The sequence below is a fragment of the Entelurus aequoreus genome, linkage group LG07 (genome assembly GCF_033978785.1).
Source record: "Entelurus aequoreus isolate RoL-2023_Sb linkage group LG07, RoL_Eaeq_v1.1, whole genome shotgun sequence".
Classification (NCBI taxonomy): Eukaryota; Metazoa; Chordata; class Actinopteri; order Syngnathiformes; family Syngnathidae; genus Entelurus; species Entelurus aequoreus.
Window position 1 is genome coordinate 20,326,610 of NC_084737.1, and position 18,121 is coordinate 20,344,730.

The 18,121-nt window shown below is 39.7% G+C and overlaps 1 protein-coding gene across 1 annotated transcript; it reads left to right on the forward strand.

Moving 5' to 3' along the window:
• The first annotated feature begins 888 nt into the window (after positions 1-888).
• On the forward strand, positions 889-10,761 carry LOC133653488 (zinc finger protein 391-like). The gene is made up of 2 exons (XM_062052809.1): positions 889-1,730; positions 8,821-10,761. Exons 1-2 carry the CDS (start codon positions 1,628-1,630, stop codon positions 10,098-10,100), a joined length of 1,383 nt encoding a protein of 460 aa, XP_061908793.1. The 5' UTR covers positions 889-1,627; the 3' UTR covers positions 10,101-10,761.
• Positions 10,762-18,121: the final 7,360 nt, after the last annotated feature.

Genomic DNA, 18,121 nt, shown 5'->3' on the forward strand with positions numbered 1-18,121 from the left:
GTTTATTTATATAGCCCTAAATCACAAGTGTCTCAAAGGGCTGCACAAGCCACAGCTTCATCCTCGGTACAGAGCCCACATACGGGCAAGGAAAAACTCACCCCAGTGGGACGTCAATGTGAATGACTATGAGAAACCTTGGAGAGGACCGCATATGTGGGTAACCCCCCCCCCCCCCCCCCTAGGTTTAAATCATAGCCGATAATTGGAAACAACACATTTCATTGATATTGTTACACTTCCATTCTGTGTTTTTGTCTGATTATAATTGTGATCAAAATAATTTTGAAATTCAAAAACAAAATGAATACTGCCCCTGTAAGTACTTGGAGCAGCCGCCAAGACAATGTTTCGAAAAATAGACAGAATACAATAGAGAGCAATTCGAATTAGTATTGGTGCAGTTAAAACAAGTCCCACAAATGCCATCTTAATTGAAGCAAATGAACTACCTCTAAATTTAAGAAGAAACAAACTATATTTGGTGTACTGGACACAACTAAAGGGTTCTGGGGAGGAACAACCAGCAACAAATGTTTTGGTGGACTGCTGGGATTACAGACAAAAACAAAAGTGTACAGGTTTTGGATTGCCTATTGAAAGTGCACCAGCTCAGCTCAGTTTAAACAAAGTGGAGTACAGCCCGGTTTCAGTGTGGGGAGATGTCCCGCCCTTGGATTCTTCCTCGACCAAGGGTAGACATTGAATTAGTAGAGAGAAGGAAAGGGTGGAAAGAATATGATAATGTGCCCATGGTCGAAACATATGTGAACACAAGATTCTATGGTTTTCTGAATATCTATACAGACACACTGGACTGAGGGCAACATTGTACTTATTAGACAAAGTGGTAACAAATACATGTGAGCTATGTGGGGTTGTTGAAAATGTGCAGCATGCGCTGATGGATTGTAGGTTGCAGAGGAAGACACTAAGGGACAAATTGTACAGTCTTGGTAGGGGATGGAGTTTAAAGGCAATTTTAGGGAAGGGAGAAAACAATAAAGAATGTAGCAAGGCTCTAATGGGATATCTTAAGATCACTGGTTTAATACTGTAGGTTTTATTTTATTTATTTTTATTTATTTATTTTTCTTGTTTTTCCTTTTGTTATGTGTGGTTTTGTGTAAATACATATTTGACATGTACTGTATATACCAATATAGTCTGTAACCGAAGTACTCACCCTGAGGATACACACTCCAGTGCAGTAGGTGGCGGTATGCACCTATAACGTTGGTTGCAACCCGCCTTAAAGTGAAGAAGAAGAAGGAAAATACGAAGGAAGATGGTGTTTGATAGATAAGGCCTAAACATGGGCAATATAGTTCTGTATTTTTAATCAGTACATACATGTGCACATATATGTTGTTTGATAGAGTAAACATAGTCAGTAATTGTTTGTATCCGGATACATTAGTCTTAGCGTCTTTTGACGCTTCTCGTGTTTGCTAGTTAACCTAAGCTAGCTGTTAGCCATCTTAGTTTGCTAGCTTAGCTTGTTAGCTGCTAACAAAGACGCGACATATTCCTTCAATTTTGCGCGTATTAAGAACACAGAACTAGTTATCAACACATCGCTAAGCAGAGATCAAGTGTGAGTGTAAAGTGTTGTGATTGTGTGAAAATGTACGAGGAGGAACTTTGTCCAACAAAAGAGGAGAAGGAACGACAACATCAACTACTGGACGCTGTTTTCGAGAAACCTCAAGTTGTGTTACACAGAAAAGGTTTGTTTACTTCTTACTCTCACACGTGTACTAACTTTATATGTATGTATTACCACCATTCTTAAATATGTTGTATGTAAGAATGTGGGTGTTCTTGTGAAGATGATGCACGTACGTCTGGTACTTGCAACCACTTGGTTGCCGGCGTTCTGTCAAATTTAGCTACCTGTAAAAATTAGTTAATTATCCTAGTCCATTTGTAAATACATTGTTTTCCTAAAGTGTAATCTTCTCACTTTATCCAGACAGTCATTAGGACAAAAGACCCCGGGAGGACTCTGCCCTTTAAAAGGGAAAGCCCAAACATATTCACTGAGGCAGGACAATATCAAGATGAATTCATTATATTGGCATAATCGGCTATGAGGCATTTTATTATTATCAATATATCCTCTTCTTGTTAAATTATATATGTTTGTTCTGATTTCTAATTGAAAATGGAACTGCACTTAGTGGAATATTTCACAGTCCCTATGTAAGACAAGAACACATGTTTTATTTATTTAATGCATTCTAAATTGTAAATAAACGCTATTTCTCTAAATAACATTCTGAAACCTCCATCAACATTTTAAATACGCACTAAGTAAATGTGTAATGTAATAACGGCACATTCATAATAACATAATATTTACGTATTTCACTCATAAGCATACAGCGGCATAATAATTTCATAGACACATCACAATGTTCGCTTTTTTCTTCAAAATTAACAACACTACTAATCATGGCAGACTTCTTGAGAGACAACAAACATAATAAAACAATCACGTACTGTACAATTTCTGCTCTCACTGGAATGCAGACTGTTGGGATGTTCATATCTTCTCGTTAAGATGAATAATTAATCCTCGCAAAGGTTTAAAAAAGGGTGGGCGCAAAATAGGTATTTTAGCGTCTTTCTTGCCATCGCCAGGTCTAAGTTGGATGTCAAAGTTGACCAACTTCTCGGTTTAGGTCCTTAACGTTAGCGCTTATAATAACAACATCACAAATAGTTGGTTAATATTCAGGTCACAAAATGTAGATGGAGTATTGTTGGCAGTTTTTGGATGGTTATTTTGAGGACTTTGTGGACCGAATAGAGGAGCTCCAATTGACTCCATTGTTAGCAGATTTTTGTTCACGTTTATTTACTAATTAGAATTCATAAACATTTTAAACATGTGTTCTTTTCTTACATAAACATTGTGAATGATAGGCAACATTCAAAAAGAGTGCAGTCCTTCACATTAAAGATGAAAACCAATTGAGGTTGTTTATTGATATTATCCACAATGAAGTTACACCAATACTAATAAGCACACAAGGGAAAGTACATTAATATACACATTCAGTCGTGGTCAAAAGTTTACATACAATAACATATTGTCATGCTGTCTTGAGTTTCCATTTATTTCTACAACTCTTATTTTTTGGTGTTCCTGGGATTAAAGGCCTCACCTTTCTCCTCCAAACATATTGCTGGGTATGGTTGTCAAACAGCTACATTTTTGTTTCATCTGACATCACATGGACAAAGATAAGATCTTCTGGAGGAAAGTTCTGTGGTCAGATAAAACAAAAATTGAGCTGTTTGGCCACAATACCCAGCAATATGTTTGGAGGAGAAAAGGTGAGGCCTTTAATCCCAGGAAAACCATCCCTACCGTAAAGCATGGTGGTGGTAGTATTATGCTCTGGGCCTGTTTTGCTGCCAATGGAACTGGTGCTTTACAGAGCGTAAATGGGACAATAGAAAAGGAGGATTACCTCCAAATTCTTCAGGACAACCTAAAATCATCAGCCCGGAGGTTGGGTCTTGGGCGCAGTTGGGTGTTCTAACAGGACAATGACCCCGAACACCCGTCAAAAGTGGTAAAGGAATAGCTAAATCAGGATAGAATTAAGGTTTTAGAATGGCCTTCCCAAAGTCCTGACTTAAACGTGTGGACAATGCTAAACAAACAAGTCCATGTCAGAAAACCAAGAAATTTAGCTAAACTACACCAATTTTGTCAAAAGACTGCCAGATGCTTGTAGATGGCTACCAAAAGCACCTTATTGCAGTGAAACTTGCCAAGAGACATGTAACCAAATATTAAAATTGCTGTATGTATACTTTTGACCCAACAGATTTGATCACATTTTCAGTAGACCCATAACAAATTCACAGCCCTTTGAGACACTTGTGATTTAGGGCTATATAAATAAACATTGATTGATTGATTGATTGATAAAAGAACCAAACTTCATGAATGTTTTTTGTGACCAACAAGTATGTGCTCCAATCACTCAGTCACAAAAAAATAAGAGTTGTAGAAATTATTGGAAACTCAAGACAGCCATGACATTATATACAAGTGTATGTAAACTTTTGACCACAACTGTATGCGTAAGAATAGTGTTAACCACCAAGATATCGTCTTGTTCTCCTAAAGCCGATATCGTGTATCCTTTGGGTGAGCTGCCCGTATCGTCACACCCCAAGTTAAAAGCACACCAACCTCATGACATGACACTTCCACGTGATGTAGAACAGTAGTACAGCATTTTCAACATACACACACATCTCAAAAGAAGAATATAAAAAATAAATACCTGTATATTTGGTGGGCCAAACGAAATGACTCGGCGAACCAATTTTTGGGATAGGCGATATGACCTAAAATCTATATCCTAACATAACAATATTATATCACAATATATCATTTGGTATATGAATGATAATAGAATAATTTCAAAACGGGTTAAAGGTTCCTAATTTGGCTGCTGACATATGCAGTAACATATTGTGTCATTTTTTATTGTATTATTTTGTTAAAAAAGATATTATTAATGTAATTGTTAATTTACTGTTAATATCTGGTTACTTTCTGTTGTAACATGTTTCTATCTACATTTCTGTTAAAATCTAATAATCACTTATTCTTCTGTTGTTTGATACTTTACATTAGTTTTGGGTGATACTACACATTTGGGTATGGATCTGATACCAAGTAGTAATCAATCAATCAATGATCTAGCTTAGCAACAGGCTAGCTGAAAGTGAGGCGGTGCTTTGTAAGTTGGAAAGGCTACTAAATGTGTTGGAGAAGGAACAAAGAAAGCTGTAAAACAATTAAAAGCACACAGGTAGAAAAATAGCATTTAGCTTTTGAATGGCAAATAGCAGCAGCAGTGGGAGTGAGCCAGGTTGTTTCAAGTCCAGTTGACAGCAAATCTAAACAAATGATGGAGTTGCGGAGACACGATAAGCATTAACAACATGTCCCTTCTTTTCTCAACCGTCATTGTGAAAGTGCAATACATTGTTTAACAGTAAATAATTGTGATTTCAATATTGATAAAAGTAATCGTGATTATTATATTGGCCATAATTGTGCCGCCTTAGGGCCACATTTTCACATATTTTCCCTTCACTATTATTCTTATTTTGAGAACCAGCGTCTTCTGCAGTGGACATTTGTTTTTGGTCTATTTCTTTTGTCAGTTGCACATTTCTGAAGAAAATAGTCCTGTTATACAAAATACAAGAATCCTCTATAGTGAACGTTAAAATGTCAACACAAGCATCTGCTAATGTGTTTACACGGTCCATGTTCCTCTGTACAACAAGAGCACTCTAGTGTTTTTAGGAAGTTGCTGCAAAAATTTTGAACTGAACACAGGGGCCCGTGTGATGTCATTCCAGGGCCCAATTTGGACCCCGGGCCGCCAGTTGAATAGTCCTGCTGTAAACAGTAGCGTTGCACAATATAGACGATGTATATGATATTCATTCGTCTGATGAAAGCGATTTTAATACTATCGTAATAATAAATGTTGAAGTCACATTCTAGCTGTGTCTGTGAAGTGAATTATAGTTATATAGCGCGTTTCTCCAGTGACTCAAAGCGCTTTACATAGTGAAACCCATTTTCTAAGTTACATTTAAACCAGTGTGGGTGGTACTGGGAGCAGGTGGGTAAAGTATCTTGCCTTAGGACACAACGGCAGTGACAAGGATGGCGGAGTCGGGATCGAACCTGGAACCCTCAAGTTGCTGGAAAGGCCGCTCTGCCACCCGAGCAACGCCTCCCCCAAATTTCAAGTATCTGCAAATTTGACATTGACAAGCGAAGAACATGTTTTTAACGCACTGTAGCATTCTAGCTAGCGCGCTAACGTCCCTCCACAGTGCAAAGCCACTTCTAAGATGGCAATCCTCACCTCCATGACCACAAATGAACTACGTTTGTTACAAGGAGGATATGCTAACCGCTAACTGAAAGCTAGAGTTCTTGAATGTAAACAAAAGATGGGTGGATCAATATAAATATGGACAGTAACAATAAGTATGGTATTATATGGTCAATAGTACAATTAAATATATATATTTTTATCATCTAAATGTTTTTGTCTTTTTCATTTACGAACTCAAGAAATAAATCCCTAAACACAGAAGCACTTAAATAGCGGTGAATCTCCTAAAGGCATTAATGAAACTGGAGGTTTCTACGAACTCGTTGTGTACCGTTCGTGTACTCAGACAGGTGAACATGGCTGCCCAGCGTTTGTTCTCTGCATATCCACCTTTAGTCTTGCGCGCTGAGATGGTCCAAGGCCCAAATATGTCAAGTCCAACGTTGGTGAAAGGAGGATCCAAGGTAAGTCTATCCGCAGGTAAGTTAGACATTTTCTGTTCTTCGAGCTTTCCTCTCATTCTTTTGCAGGTGACACATTTGTTTATCACACTTGACACAAGTTTCTTACTTCGTGTTATCCACAGTCCAGCTGTCCAAACTGCGCCTTCAGTGAAGTGTCTGCCTTGATGGGCCACTTGTACGTGGTAATATCGTACCAACAAGGTACTGTAGATATGTGATTGTCTTTGGGTCATGTCTGCTGATTAAGTCTGACCTCCGACTCTCACCAATCCTTGACCGTCAAGGATGGGATCCAAACTCTTGAGCGGACCGTGTCTAAACAACTCTTCCCCCTTTGCTAGGCTTTTCATTTCCTCTTTGTACACATCTTGTTGTGTTGTTTTCAATATGATCAGTCTTGCTTGACTGACTTAATCTTTTCTCTGGATACAGTCTGAAGTTTGACTCTGGCCTTCTGGACAAGCTTGGCTGTTGCACGAGTAAGAGATTTCCAGCTGGAGAATCTCTCAGACCGGTGAGAGCCAAGAAGTCCACTTGTAGCTTTCGTAGCATAGGTTGAAACTTGAAAGCGAACTTCCACATCAGTCTCAGGATGCAGAAGGTTAAATGCCTTTGGCTGTGAACTTCATCCACTTCAGGATTTCTCAGAAAAGCCGGACCTGTCAGCCAGTTGGTATCTGGTAGGAGAGCAGTTGAGACAGACCTAGATCCGTGATCTGCAGGATTAAGTTTGGTGCTGATGTAGTGCCACTGATCTGGGGTAGAGGACCTTCTTATTCTTGTCACCCTGTTTGCCACGTAAACATAGAAGTTTCTGGATGCATTATGTATGTAGCCCAGTATGATCTTGCTGTCTGTGTAGAACTTGACTTTGTGAATCTGTACATCAATGTCATCCAATATCGTCTCTGCAATTTCCACTGCCAAAACGGCTGCACACAATTCCAAACGAGAGACAGTGTGAGCAGGACGTGGAGCTAGCTTGGATTTCCCCATGATGAACCAGACATGGCTGTGTCCTTCTGTATCAATTGCCCTGAGGTATGCTACAGCTGATATAGCCATAGTCGATGCATCTGAGAACACACAAATCCCTCTGTATACTGTGGAGAGCAGAGAAACAGGGATGTAGGTTCTCTGGATCTGGAGCTGCATAAGTTCCTTTAAGGAATCTTTCCAGATATTCCACTGGGTTCCTTTCTCGTCTGGTAGCGGAGTGTCCCAATCATACTCTTCTGTGGAGACATCTCTCACAAGTGCCTGGCCCTGAACTGTGACAGGTGCCACGAACCCCAAGGAATCAGAGACTGTTGACCACTGAAAGGATTCCCCTTCTTGTAAATGGCTTTTCCTTGCTAGACACACATAAGGAGAAACTGTATGTTTGAAGGTCCCATCTGAGGAATGCAGGTATCGATCCCGCTACCTCTCACATGCAAAGCGAGCGCTCTCCCATTTGAGCTAATTCCCCCTCTGTTTGTGACATAGACGTGGGAATTAAATTTGTCAACACATCAATGTCTATGGATGTTCTCATTCATCCAGGTCATTGTAATCTCAGGGCATTCAATCGATTGCAACTGGACTCTTTGGTTTGTCTTAGATGTTTCACAGCATACATATGCATGTTGCATTCACATAAACTTACAGGTTTAGACCTTCAAAGTTGAAAAGTAAGCTTGAAGCCTGCAGTGATTGCTGTTTGTTTGACATGTGCTCTCATACTGATTGTACCTGCGGTCTGAAACACACACACTAAGCTGGCTACGGCAAGACAGGAGGGTCAAAATAGAACACAAACTGCAAAACTAGTTTCCACCACTATGTGTCTTAGAAAATAACATTGTGGGGCATAACAAATATCGTTACATTGCCATGCTGTGTTTTTGTCCGATTACAATTGTGATCAAAACTTGCAAATTATCAAACAGAAGAATAAATGTTTAGTACATTTTAACGGAAATGTAAATGGAACCATGTTATAACTGAACGCTTATCGAGAAAGCTATCAATCTGTAAATCCTTTCTGTGTGTGGGCCGGGTAAGGTTTCCCATGTTGAGTCGAATTAAGTAAAATTAACCATTAACAGCAAATTAGTAAGTACATTAATGATAGTTTCGAGAAAATAATACTGGAAATGATGTGATGTTTTACTGCATATTTCAGCAACTAAATTAGGAGCCTGTGTAGCCTGTTTTAAAATGGCTCTGTTAGTAATTTGATATGAAATAATGTATCGCAAAGTCAATTTTAAACCATATAGCCCACTCCTAGTAAAAAGTCCTATCGTCCTGGCTTGTTTTTCTTTTCCTGTGAATAATGTTGTAAAGAGCAGCATGTTTGTGTGTCACTGAGATTTCAAGACAGTTCATACAACAACTTGTTTTTCCTGAGTGCATGTAAACGTGACTGAGCAGAGCTGGATGTTTCTAAAACGTGTTTGTCTTGTTGTGTCCTGCAGACGTCTGTGAAGAACATCTTCACCCTGAGCAACAGAAGTGGAGCATCATGATGGTGATGGAGGAGCCACAGCCCTCCCACATTAAGAAGGAAGAATACCCACTGATCCTACATTTTAAAAAGGAAGAGAAGGACCCACTGACACCCCATTATAAAGAGGAAGAGGAGGACCCACGGACACCTCATTTTAAAGAGGAAGGGGAGAACCCACTGACCCCTCACATTAAGGTGGAAAAGGAGGACCCACTGACCCCTCACATTAAAGAAGAAGAGGAGGACCCACAGACTCCTCACATTAAGGAGGAAGAGGAGGAACAACTAACCCCTCACATTAAGGAGGAAGAGGAGGAACGACTAACCCCTCACATTAAGGAGGAAGAGGAGGAACACAGCATCAGTCAGGAGGGAGAGCATCTTGAATGTTTGGAGGACTTCCCAGTGACTGGTGTGATTGTGAAGAGTGAAGATGATAAGGTCAAAGGTGAGAGTGAGGAGAAGAGAGAGGCAGAGCCTCCAAGCAGCAGCTCAACTCAACACATGACAACAGAAGCTGATGGAGACCACTGTGGAGGATCACAAGCAGACAAGATCTTAGCTCCACTATCAGATAGTGACGACACAACGTCTCACTCTCCTGACACTGATGATGAAGACTCTAAAGATGATAAGACATGTCACACTGACAACACACGCTTTAAATGTTCTCAGTGTGACAAAACGTTTAAATACCATTGGGATCGGAAAGTACACATGAGAACACACACTGGAGAAAAACCTTTTGCCTGTTCAGTCTGTGGTAAAGGTTTTACACGAAATCGTGATCTGAAAAGACACACAAGAATCCACACTGGAGAAAACCCCTTTTCTTGTTCAGTCTGTGGTAAAGGTTTTGCGGGAAAAAGTGATCTGAAAATACACACAAGAATGCACACTGGAGAAAAACCCTTTTCCTGTTCAGTCTGTGGTAAAGGTTTCGCACGAAATAGTCATCTGAAAATGCATACAAGAATCCACACTGGTGAAAAATCATGTATCTGTTCAGTCTGTGGTCAAGGTTTTAAACAAAATTGTGATCTGAAAAGACACACAAGAATCCACACTGGAGAAAACCCTGTTTCCTGTTCAGTCTGTGGTAAAGGTTTTGCGGGAAAAAGTGATCTGAAAGTACACACAAGAATGCACACTGGAGAAAAACCCTTTTCCTGCTCAGTCTGTGGTAAAGGTTTTGCACAAAATGGTCATCTGAAAAGACACACAAGAATCCACACTGGTGAAAAATAATTGATCTGTTCAGTGTGTGGTAAAGGTTTTGCACAAAATGGTAATCTGAAAAAAAACACGCAACAATGCACACAGAGAAAAAAACCCTATTCGTGTCTTGTCTGTGGTAAAGGTTTTGCACAACAAAGTCATCTGAAAAGACACAAATTGCACACTGGAAAAAAAAAGTTACCTGTCCAGTCTAGGGTAAAGGTTTTATACAAATTAAGACTCTTAAAGTACACTGGAAACAAACCATTCGCCTAGAAGGCATTATTGATAATGCAGAGCAGAAAGCACACTGGTGAAAATCCTTTTATCAGCTCAGTCGGCTTTAAATGTGTCATATACAGTCTATCTTTGAAAAGACACATTAAAACACACACACACACACTCAAAAAAAAACCTTTAGTTGCAGTGTGTGTGTGTTTTTGTTTGGTAAATGACAGACCATGAGAGATTATCATCACACTTCAACATCTCTAACATGTAAATGATGCGTCTTTCCTAGATTAGCATTGTAAATGTAAATATGTTCTTAATTGTTTTACCCTGGATAAATAAATGTTAAATAAATACATGTAAACTAAGAAGTAAGTGTTTCTATATACTACATTACCCAAAAAGGTTAGTGCTGTAGACAGGAACAGGAAGTAGGTTTGAGTTATATTGAAATACATTTGTGCCGTTTGATCAATAAAGAGTTGATATATTGTTACATGTTGTTGTTCCTGCTTTGTCTACACAAGAAACACGTTTGGATAGGGCAGCTGCTTGAGCGTCATCAGATCAATAATACGTCAGTACAAAATGAGTGAAGAGACTCCGACTGGTGGTCTCGCTGGCAAATGTCACTCCAAATTACATCCTGAAATAACTTTAGATAAAACTAAATATTATATCCATAATACATCCTGTTTAAAAACATTCCTGGATTTCATTCCGACAATAAAATTACATTTGTCTACAAATAATTTAATCATTTATGTGAGGTTTCACTTGTGATTAATCATGATTAATCCAATTTTCAAAATGTGCTGTATATGATTTAAAATATCATTATTTGACAGCCCTCAAATGTTGACATAATAACACAAAGCTGTCATTGCTCAAAAATATAATAAAAACTTGTAATTATACTTATAATCATTCAAGCGTTGCAAGTAAAAATAATATATATTGATATATGATTTATATTTAACACTTTTATAACTGGGACCCTTTTGGATCCTGAGAATTTTTGTGTGATGTTTTTTTAAAGTGTCATTGCTCAAACAATAATAATTAATTAAAATCAATTTTATGAATTATTGACCTATTTAAGGGTCCAAATACTTCACATCAAATATTACACTTTGAAACCTTTTTGGGTATTGTATATTGAGTTATTTTCTGAATAAAAAAGGTTTTGACAAAAAAAAAGTGCATAAAACTTTAAAAACAAATCAAAGTTTATGTCAACGGATAGATTTGAAGTGGATCTATAGCTATTGAAGTGCTGAAAGTAACACAAATATTAATATGACATATTCCCCAGGCACCTTTACCATTCACCAAAACTGAGGGCAGCCCTACAATATGCATTATACTGCTTTTAAAAATGAAAAATATCAAAATGGCCGCCGCATGCTTTTATTTGTCAGTGTGCTGCCCTCAGTGGAAATGTTTGGACACCCCTGTGATGGACTATTCACCTTCCACGGTGTCCAAGTCTGTGTTGTACTTGTGGTACACATTTTCTACTCAACTGTTTTGTGTGTCTCACCAACTCCTCCATTGACCGCCGGCACCCATTTTCTCAACGCCGTCGTCCTCTGGGGCTGCACTGTCCTTCCTGTCCATCTTACTGACCGACCTTGTGCGCTTCCCTTGGACTTGGCCGTCAAATGCCTCACCAAACAAGACTCGGTCCACCTTGTCCAACTAGTCCACCTGGTCTGGTCCTGTCGTGGTCGTTAGCTGGAAAAAAAGACAAAGATTAGCTCATCAGTTGACATTTTTTTGTCATATTTCAATCCAGTCACTAGGAAGATAGTTTCTATTGCACTTAACACCGTCGGATTAAAGTCCAACACGATTGAAAACAGATCAGAGAAACAATGGAAGAAGTACAGTAGGTCTGGATTAGTTTCTGCCTCATTCCTGTGAAAATCCCGTGTGTGACTGAAGCATTGAGCAGCGGAGGGGTTGGTTCATTTATCCAGGGTGAGCTGCAGTGTGCCCAAACAACCAGCGAGTAGCATCTGTAAGCAGACAATACTGTATCATCTCTTTCTCTTTCAGATTTATCAGGTCTTCACATGGAGGACACATGCTTGAAGTGAGGGATGAGGAAGAAATGAGTTCAGAACTACGGTGGTTGCGGTCCATGAGGAGATCTGATGGTTTGTTCCAAACACACGCAACTGGAAGGCGATCCAATTGAAACTGTTAGCTGTGTGGGATGCATAACAAAAAGTGTACAGTAACGACTCTGCCTCCTCAGCCAATTTAGCATTGCAACATTTGAGCGGTGCTTTTTTTTCTTCAGTTTGTTGAGCTTGAAAAATTGGTATCTGGGTTCTTTTTTCTTTATTATATTAATTTTGTTGTTTTATTTATTTTTTATCCTTTACTTTTTGGCAGTTACGCATCATCTGATGGAAGGGGATAGTGAGGGGGATGTATGAGGAAGGTATGGACATGGATAGGACTAGAGGGGAGAGAGGAAAGAAGGGGAGAGGAGATCATGAAGGAAAGTCGAGTGCTAAAAGAGTGCATGAAGATGATGGAGTAGAAAGGAGGAACAAGATTATGGTAGACAATTGCAAGATTATATATACATTTAAATCAGATAAAGACATGAATGATATTAGTTTGATGACATTAGTTAAGGGGTTAAAGAAGGACTTTGGAGAGGTGGAGATGGCCGAAGTGCTAAGGGACGGAAGCCTTTTGATTAAATGTAAAAATGGAGAGCAAAAGAACAAAGCAATGCTATTGCAAAAGCTGTGCAATAAGATTATAAAGGAAAACATGGAAGTGGGAGAACAAAAAGGGGCTAGAGGAGTCGTGACAGGAATCTCGAGAGGAGAACATGTAGAAGATTTGAAAAGAGAAATAAACGGGGGAACTGTCACAATGATGAAGAGATTGATGGCATTTAGAAACGGAGAAAAGATGGAGAGAGAATCTGTGCTTGTGCAGTTTGTCGAGGAAGTCCTCACGGATATAATTATGATTGGGTTTTTAAGCTTTTACGTTAGACTCGGTGTCGGCAACCGTATGAAAACCGAAAAAGATAGGAATCTTTTTTTTATTTTTAAACATAGTTTCTGTAGGAGGGCAAACTTCACACAAATATTCTTAACATTTTCCCATGTGCAGAATAAATATTAATTATAAATATTAGTTTCAACATTTCTGTCAACGGAGATTTGCGTCATAGCCTGCGACACATGTTCCTTTCAGCTGGGCGTGGTGCCAGGCAGGTGGCGGTTGCAAACATAGCGGCTGGTGTGTGATGGGCTATTGATCCGACGGGGAGAAAGAGAACGATAGTTGAGGAGAACAGAGGCTTCAACAGTTCCTGGACCCAATCATTTGCTTTCATTACGAATGCGGAAGGATTGCCTCCATGTTGGTTTTGTAATGAGAAGTTGTCAAATAACAAAAAGAGTAATGTGGAAAGACATTTCCACGTAAGGCAGGCTCCATTTGCAGCCGAGTACCCCGTTGGGAGTGAGAGAAAAAGTGTGATTGTCTAGAAGAGCGCAAAGATACATTTAAGAAGTGGATTGCATCTCCAAACTCCACGATTGCTGCTAGTTTTGTTGCAACCCGGGAGATAATGAAGCAGATGGTGACTACATGAAGGAGTCATTCATAGAAACATCAGAGCACCTATTTTCAGACTTCAAAAACAAAACCGAGGTTAACACAGAAAATTAAAGAAATGCCTGTGGAGAGGCGGGGCCGGCGAGCGAGCAGCAAGGCAGGGCACTCCAGAGCCCGGCCCAAGATGGCGGCGAGGCGCGGCGCGCCGGGAGCGACGCCGCAATCGTGCCCAGGTGCACGGATCGCGCACCTGGGTACGATCATCCAATCCTCTCACACTGTTTAAAAGGGCGACAGCTGTGAACGTCAGGGGAGAGACTGGAAGGAGCAAAAGGAAAGCTGACTCGGAGCCAGAGAGGAGGAGAGCCAGAGACAAACGACGACGAGCGAAGAAGAGGAGCTGAAAAGCGACTGAGACTGTGAGGTTTTGTTTGAAAAAATAAAACAGACGTCAACTGCACAAGATGTCTCCATTTGATGGTCCAGGGAACCCACAAGACAGGACGAGTCCGTCACAATGCCTTTCTCCTCAAAGACAGTGAAAGAAAGGGCCATTAAAATGGCAGGCAGCATCACCAATCAGCAAATCGAGGACATTAACACAGCTCCAGCATTCTCAATTGCCTGTGATGAGTCGTGTGATGTGATCCATATTGAACAGACAGCGCAGTTATGCAGGAATTTGAACGCTGATGGGCCGCAAGAAGAAATCATCAAATGAATACCACTGAAAGGCCAAACACGGGGGAAGGACATACAGTATGTGAGGCTGTGCTGAAGTGTTTGAATAACAATGGAATAAACACCAACCGCCTGATTTCAGTGGCTACAGATGGGGCACCCAGTATGAGAGGATCACAAAAGGGCTTTGTGACTTTACTACAGATATGTGCTGTCATCCAGATGGTGAACAAGATCATTGCAAAAGCATTAAACCACGTCAGTTCTGTACATTGCTAGATGAAGTTGACAGTGAATATTCCGATCTCCTGCTACACAACTGAAGTGTAATTCTGGTCTTGTCGCGCCTCACTGGCCGAGGGACAACGCGGCTGCGTAGCTGGATCAAAAGAGACGTCGGAGACGCTTAACTGAACCAAAAGTTGTTAATTACAAGCGAGCGTCCTTTAAACAGGTCTGCAATATCCGGAGGAATCTAAGTCAAAAAAATGGAGGACTCCTGCCTTGGAGAAGCCAAACCATCAGTTTTATATTCCTCCTTCCTGTGTCTGTGTGTGTGTGAGTCAGGACAGCACACCCTGACCATAAAAGGAGATGTTTGTGTGTAAGTGTCTGGAAAACAACTGCTTTAAGTCATCATTCAAATGTTGGCCTTGAGCTAGACATGTAGTTTCCTCTAAAGGATATAGCGATCACTTTTGCATTCCGAAATCCCTATTAGGGCCTTTTTCCTAGGAGAAGTGACCCAATCCCCCTGCGAATATCAAACTAAGGGGCCTTATCTTATCATGTGCTCAAACTAAAATACCACTGTTTACTCAAATTTGGTGGTTTGCTTTCTCCGAGATGAATATGAACATTCACCATATGTAGAACATAATATGAGTTAATTAATTCACTTCACAACAAAGTCCGGTGTCTGTCCAGGGGTGAGGTTTTGCGTTGCTTTGTTGGTTGTTTAGAACACGTGAAAACATTCCTGAAAAGCAAAGACCTGAACTACCCGCAACTGCAAGATACCGAGTGGCTGGAAAAACTGCACCGCATAGTGGATATGACAAGTCACCTAAACATGCTGAATAAAAGTGTCCAGGAGCGGGGATACACTGGAAGTTGTTTTCAATCAATCATTCAATCAATCAATGTTTACTTATATAGCCCTAAATCACGAGTGTCTCAAAGGGCTGCACAAGCCACAACGATATCCTCGGCTCAGATCCCACATCAGGGCAAGTAAAAACTCAACCCAATGGGATGACAACGAGAAACCTTGGAGCTCCCTGAGAGAGTTCACAGAAGCCCATCATGATCACACACTCAGCGGTGATTATTTACAAGGTGCGATCATTGATATGCAAACTGCATTTGGGAGCAGATTTAGCGAGTTCCGAAAGGAAAACATATCACTATCTTTTCCCGTCACACCCCTGGAGATTGACCCGTCCTTGTTGAACACATTCCTGGGGGTAAATCAAGCTGACCTCGAAATGGAAATGGCCGAGATAGGTGACAAAGATTTACGGGTGTTCAAGTTCAAAAGTCTGACAGCCGAGCTTGAAGACGTCACTCGCCAGAAAGCCCAGCTTGTCCAAAGCCACAAATGGAGCGAAATCGAAAGCCTCCTAACACCCGAGAAATACTGTATGTGTTTGAAACCTGGAATGTATTGTTGATAATAAAGGTAAAGTGTTGGTATTGTTTGTTATCAATAGCACTATTTCTATTGGTATTCATATTGCTCCATTTTTAGTGTAATAATGCTCATCATTTCTGTATTATTTTTAATTTTTGCTAACTGCTTATTTGCTATTACTTTTACCATCATATTTTTAAATGTCGTATTTGCTGATGTTGCTCTGTTGTTGTTGTTGTTGTTGTTGTTGTTGTTGTGTTTGCTGTTGTTGTTTTTGTCTCTCTGTTTAATCCCCCTCTTGTCCCCACAATTCCCCCCTCTGTCTTCCTTTTTTTCTCTTTCTATCCCCTCCTGCTCCGGCCCGGCTGCATCAAATGATAATATAAATACATTTAATAAAGTCAAAATACAAATAAGGCAACAAGAGAAGTATCCTACACTTTTCTTTTGTAAAGTAAATCTGAACATCCGATATGGGCATCTACATCAACTATATGATTTGCCTGAGAAGCTGGGCAGGACATAAAAAAAACACCAAAAAAAACAAAACATGGAATGCTCTTCCTGACAGTTATAGGAACATGAAGAAATATGCATTTGGAGTACCGTATTTTCCGGATTGTAAGGCGCACTTAAAATCATTGTTTTTCTCAAAAATCGACAGTGCGCCTTATAATCCAGTGCGCCTAATGTAAGGAAAAAGTTTGGTTGAGCTCACCCACCTCGAAGCTATTTTATTTGGTACATGGTGTAATGATAAGTGTGACCAGTAGATGGCAGTCAAACATAAGAGATAAGTGTAGCCTGCACTGTGCTGGGCCTCAAGTAAACAACACCAACATTTTAAATGTTCCATTGAAAATATAGAACATTAAACATGGCGCTCAAAAATCTATCAAAATGTTTTAGTACGACTTTGGTAAGCTATGAAGCCGATGTGCTTCAACATACGGTTATTATTATGGTGTGTGTGTATAAACCCAGCAGTATAGTGGGTACACCTCTAATCAACATCTTTGTTCAAACGAAGAAGAAAAAGATTGCAGGCTGTGTTTTGTTGCACTCTGTCTTTTGTCCAGATAAGGGAGCAAAGAGAAGAGGAATGTTCTGAATTATTGAGCATTGAAGAGGGCTGCATTTTATTTCCATTGGGAGGTCTGAAATGACAGGAGGCCTATTATGCACGTTCCATTTTGTTGTTTTTTCGAATACTCAAAATAAAAATGACATCAAAAATCTGATTTCTTTATTGTATTTCTATAATTTCATCAATGCAACGAAACATACTAGATTAATATTGTAAAGGAAGTTGAAGTTAAAGCACCACCGTGCAGCAGAGTACTACTCTGAGTAGCAGTGCCGGCCCAAGCCTCCATGGGGCCCTAAGCAAAATTTGATTTTGGGGCCCTCTACTTCTGCCAATAATATTGATTGTTGATCATTCACACACCTACTATAAACTAATTGCGGCTCTGGCAGTGTTGTTTACATTATCCTATTGTCAGCCTGGCATGTCTTTACAAATGACATGTCATTTATAAAGATATGGGGGTGGCCCAGTTAAGAACATAAATAATACCAATGAATGAACAAATGATGTCCAGAGTGCCACATATGGTTCCTAATCTTAAAATGTAGAAAACATTCAGCTACAAGAGTGGCCTGGGGTTGAACAGTCCAAGTGATAAAGCTTTGTATTTACAGTAAAAGTGTCATCTTGTCTCATCAGTCTTGTACATATTAGTCTTTAATTACTAGTTTATATTTTTAGTTAATTGTTCATATTTAATGTTTACTTTGTACAAAGAAAGCGCAGTCTACTGAAGTTAAATTCCATGTGTGTTAAACATTACTGGACAATAAAGCTGATTCTGATTCACTTTATTATTTTTGGTAACAAAAACCGGAAACA

Coding starts and splice junctions, on each gene's coding strand:
- LOC133653488 (XM_062052809.1), top strand. CDS start 1,628: ATGTACGAGGAGGAACTTTGTCCAACAAAAGAGGAGAAGGAACGACAA. Junction 1,731..8,820: donor AGTTGTGTTACACAGAAAAG/GTTTGTTTACTT, acceptor TGTGTCCTGCAG/ACGTCTGTGAAGAACATCTT.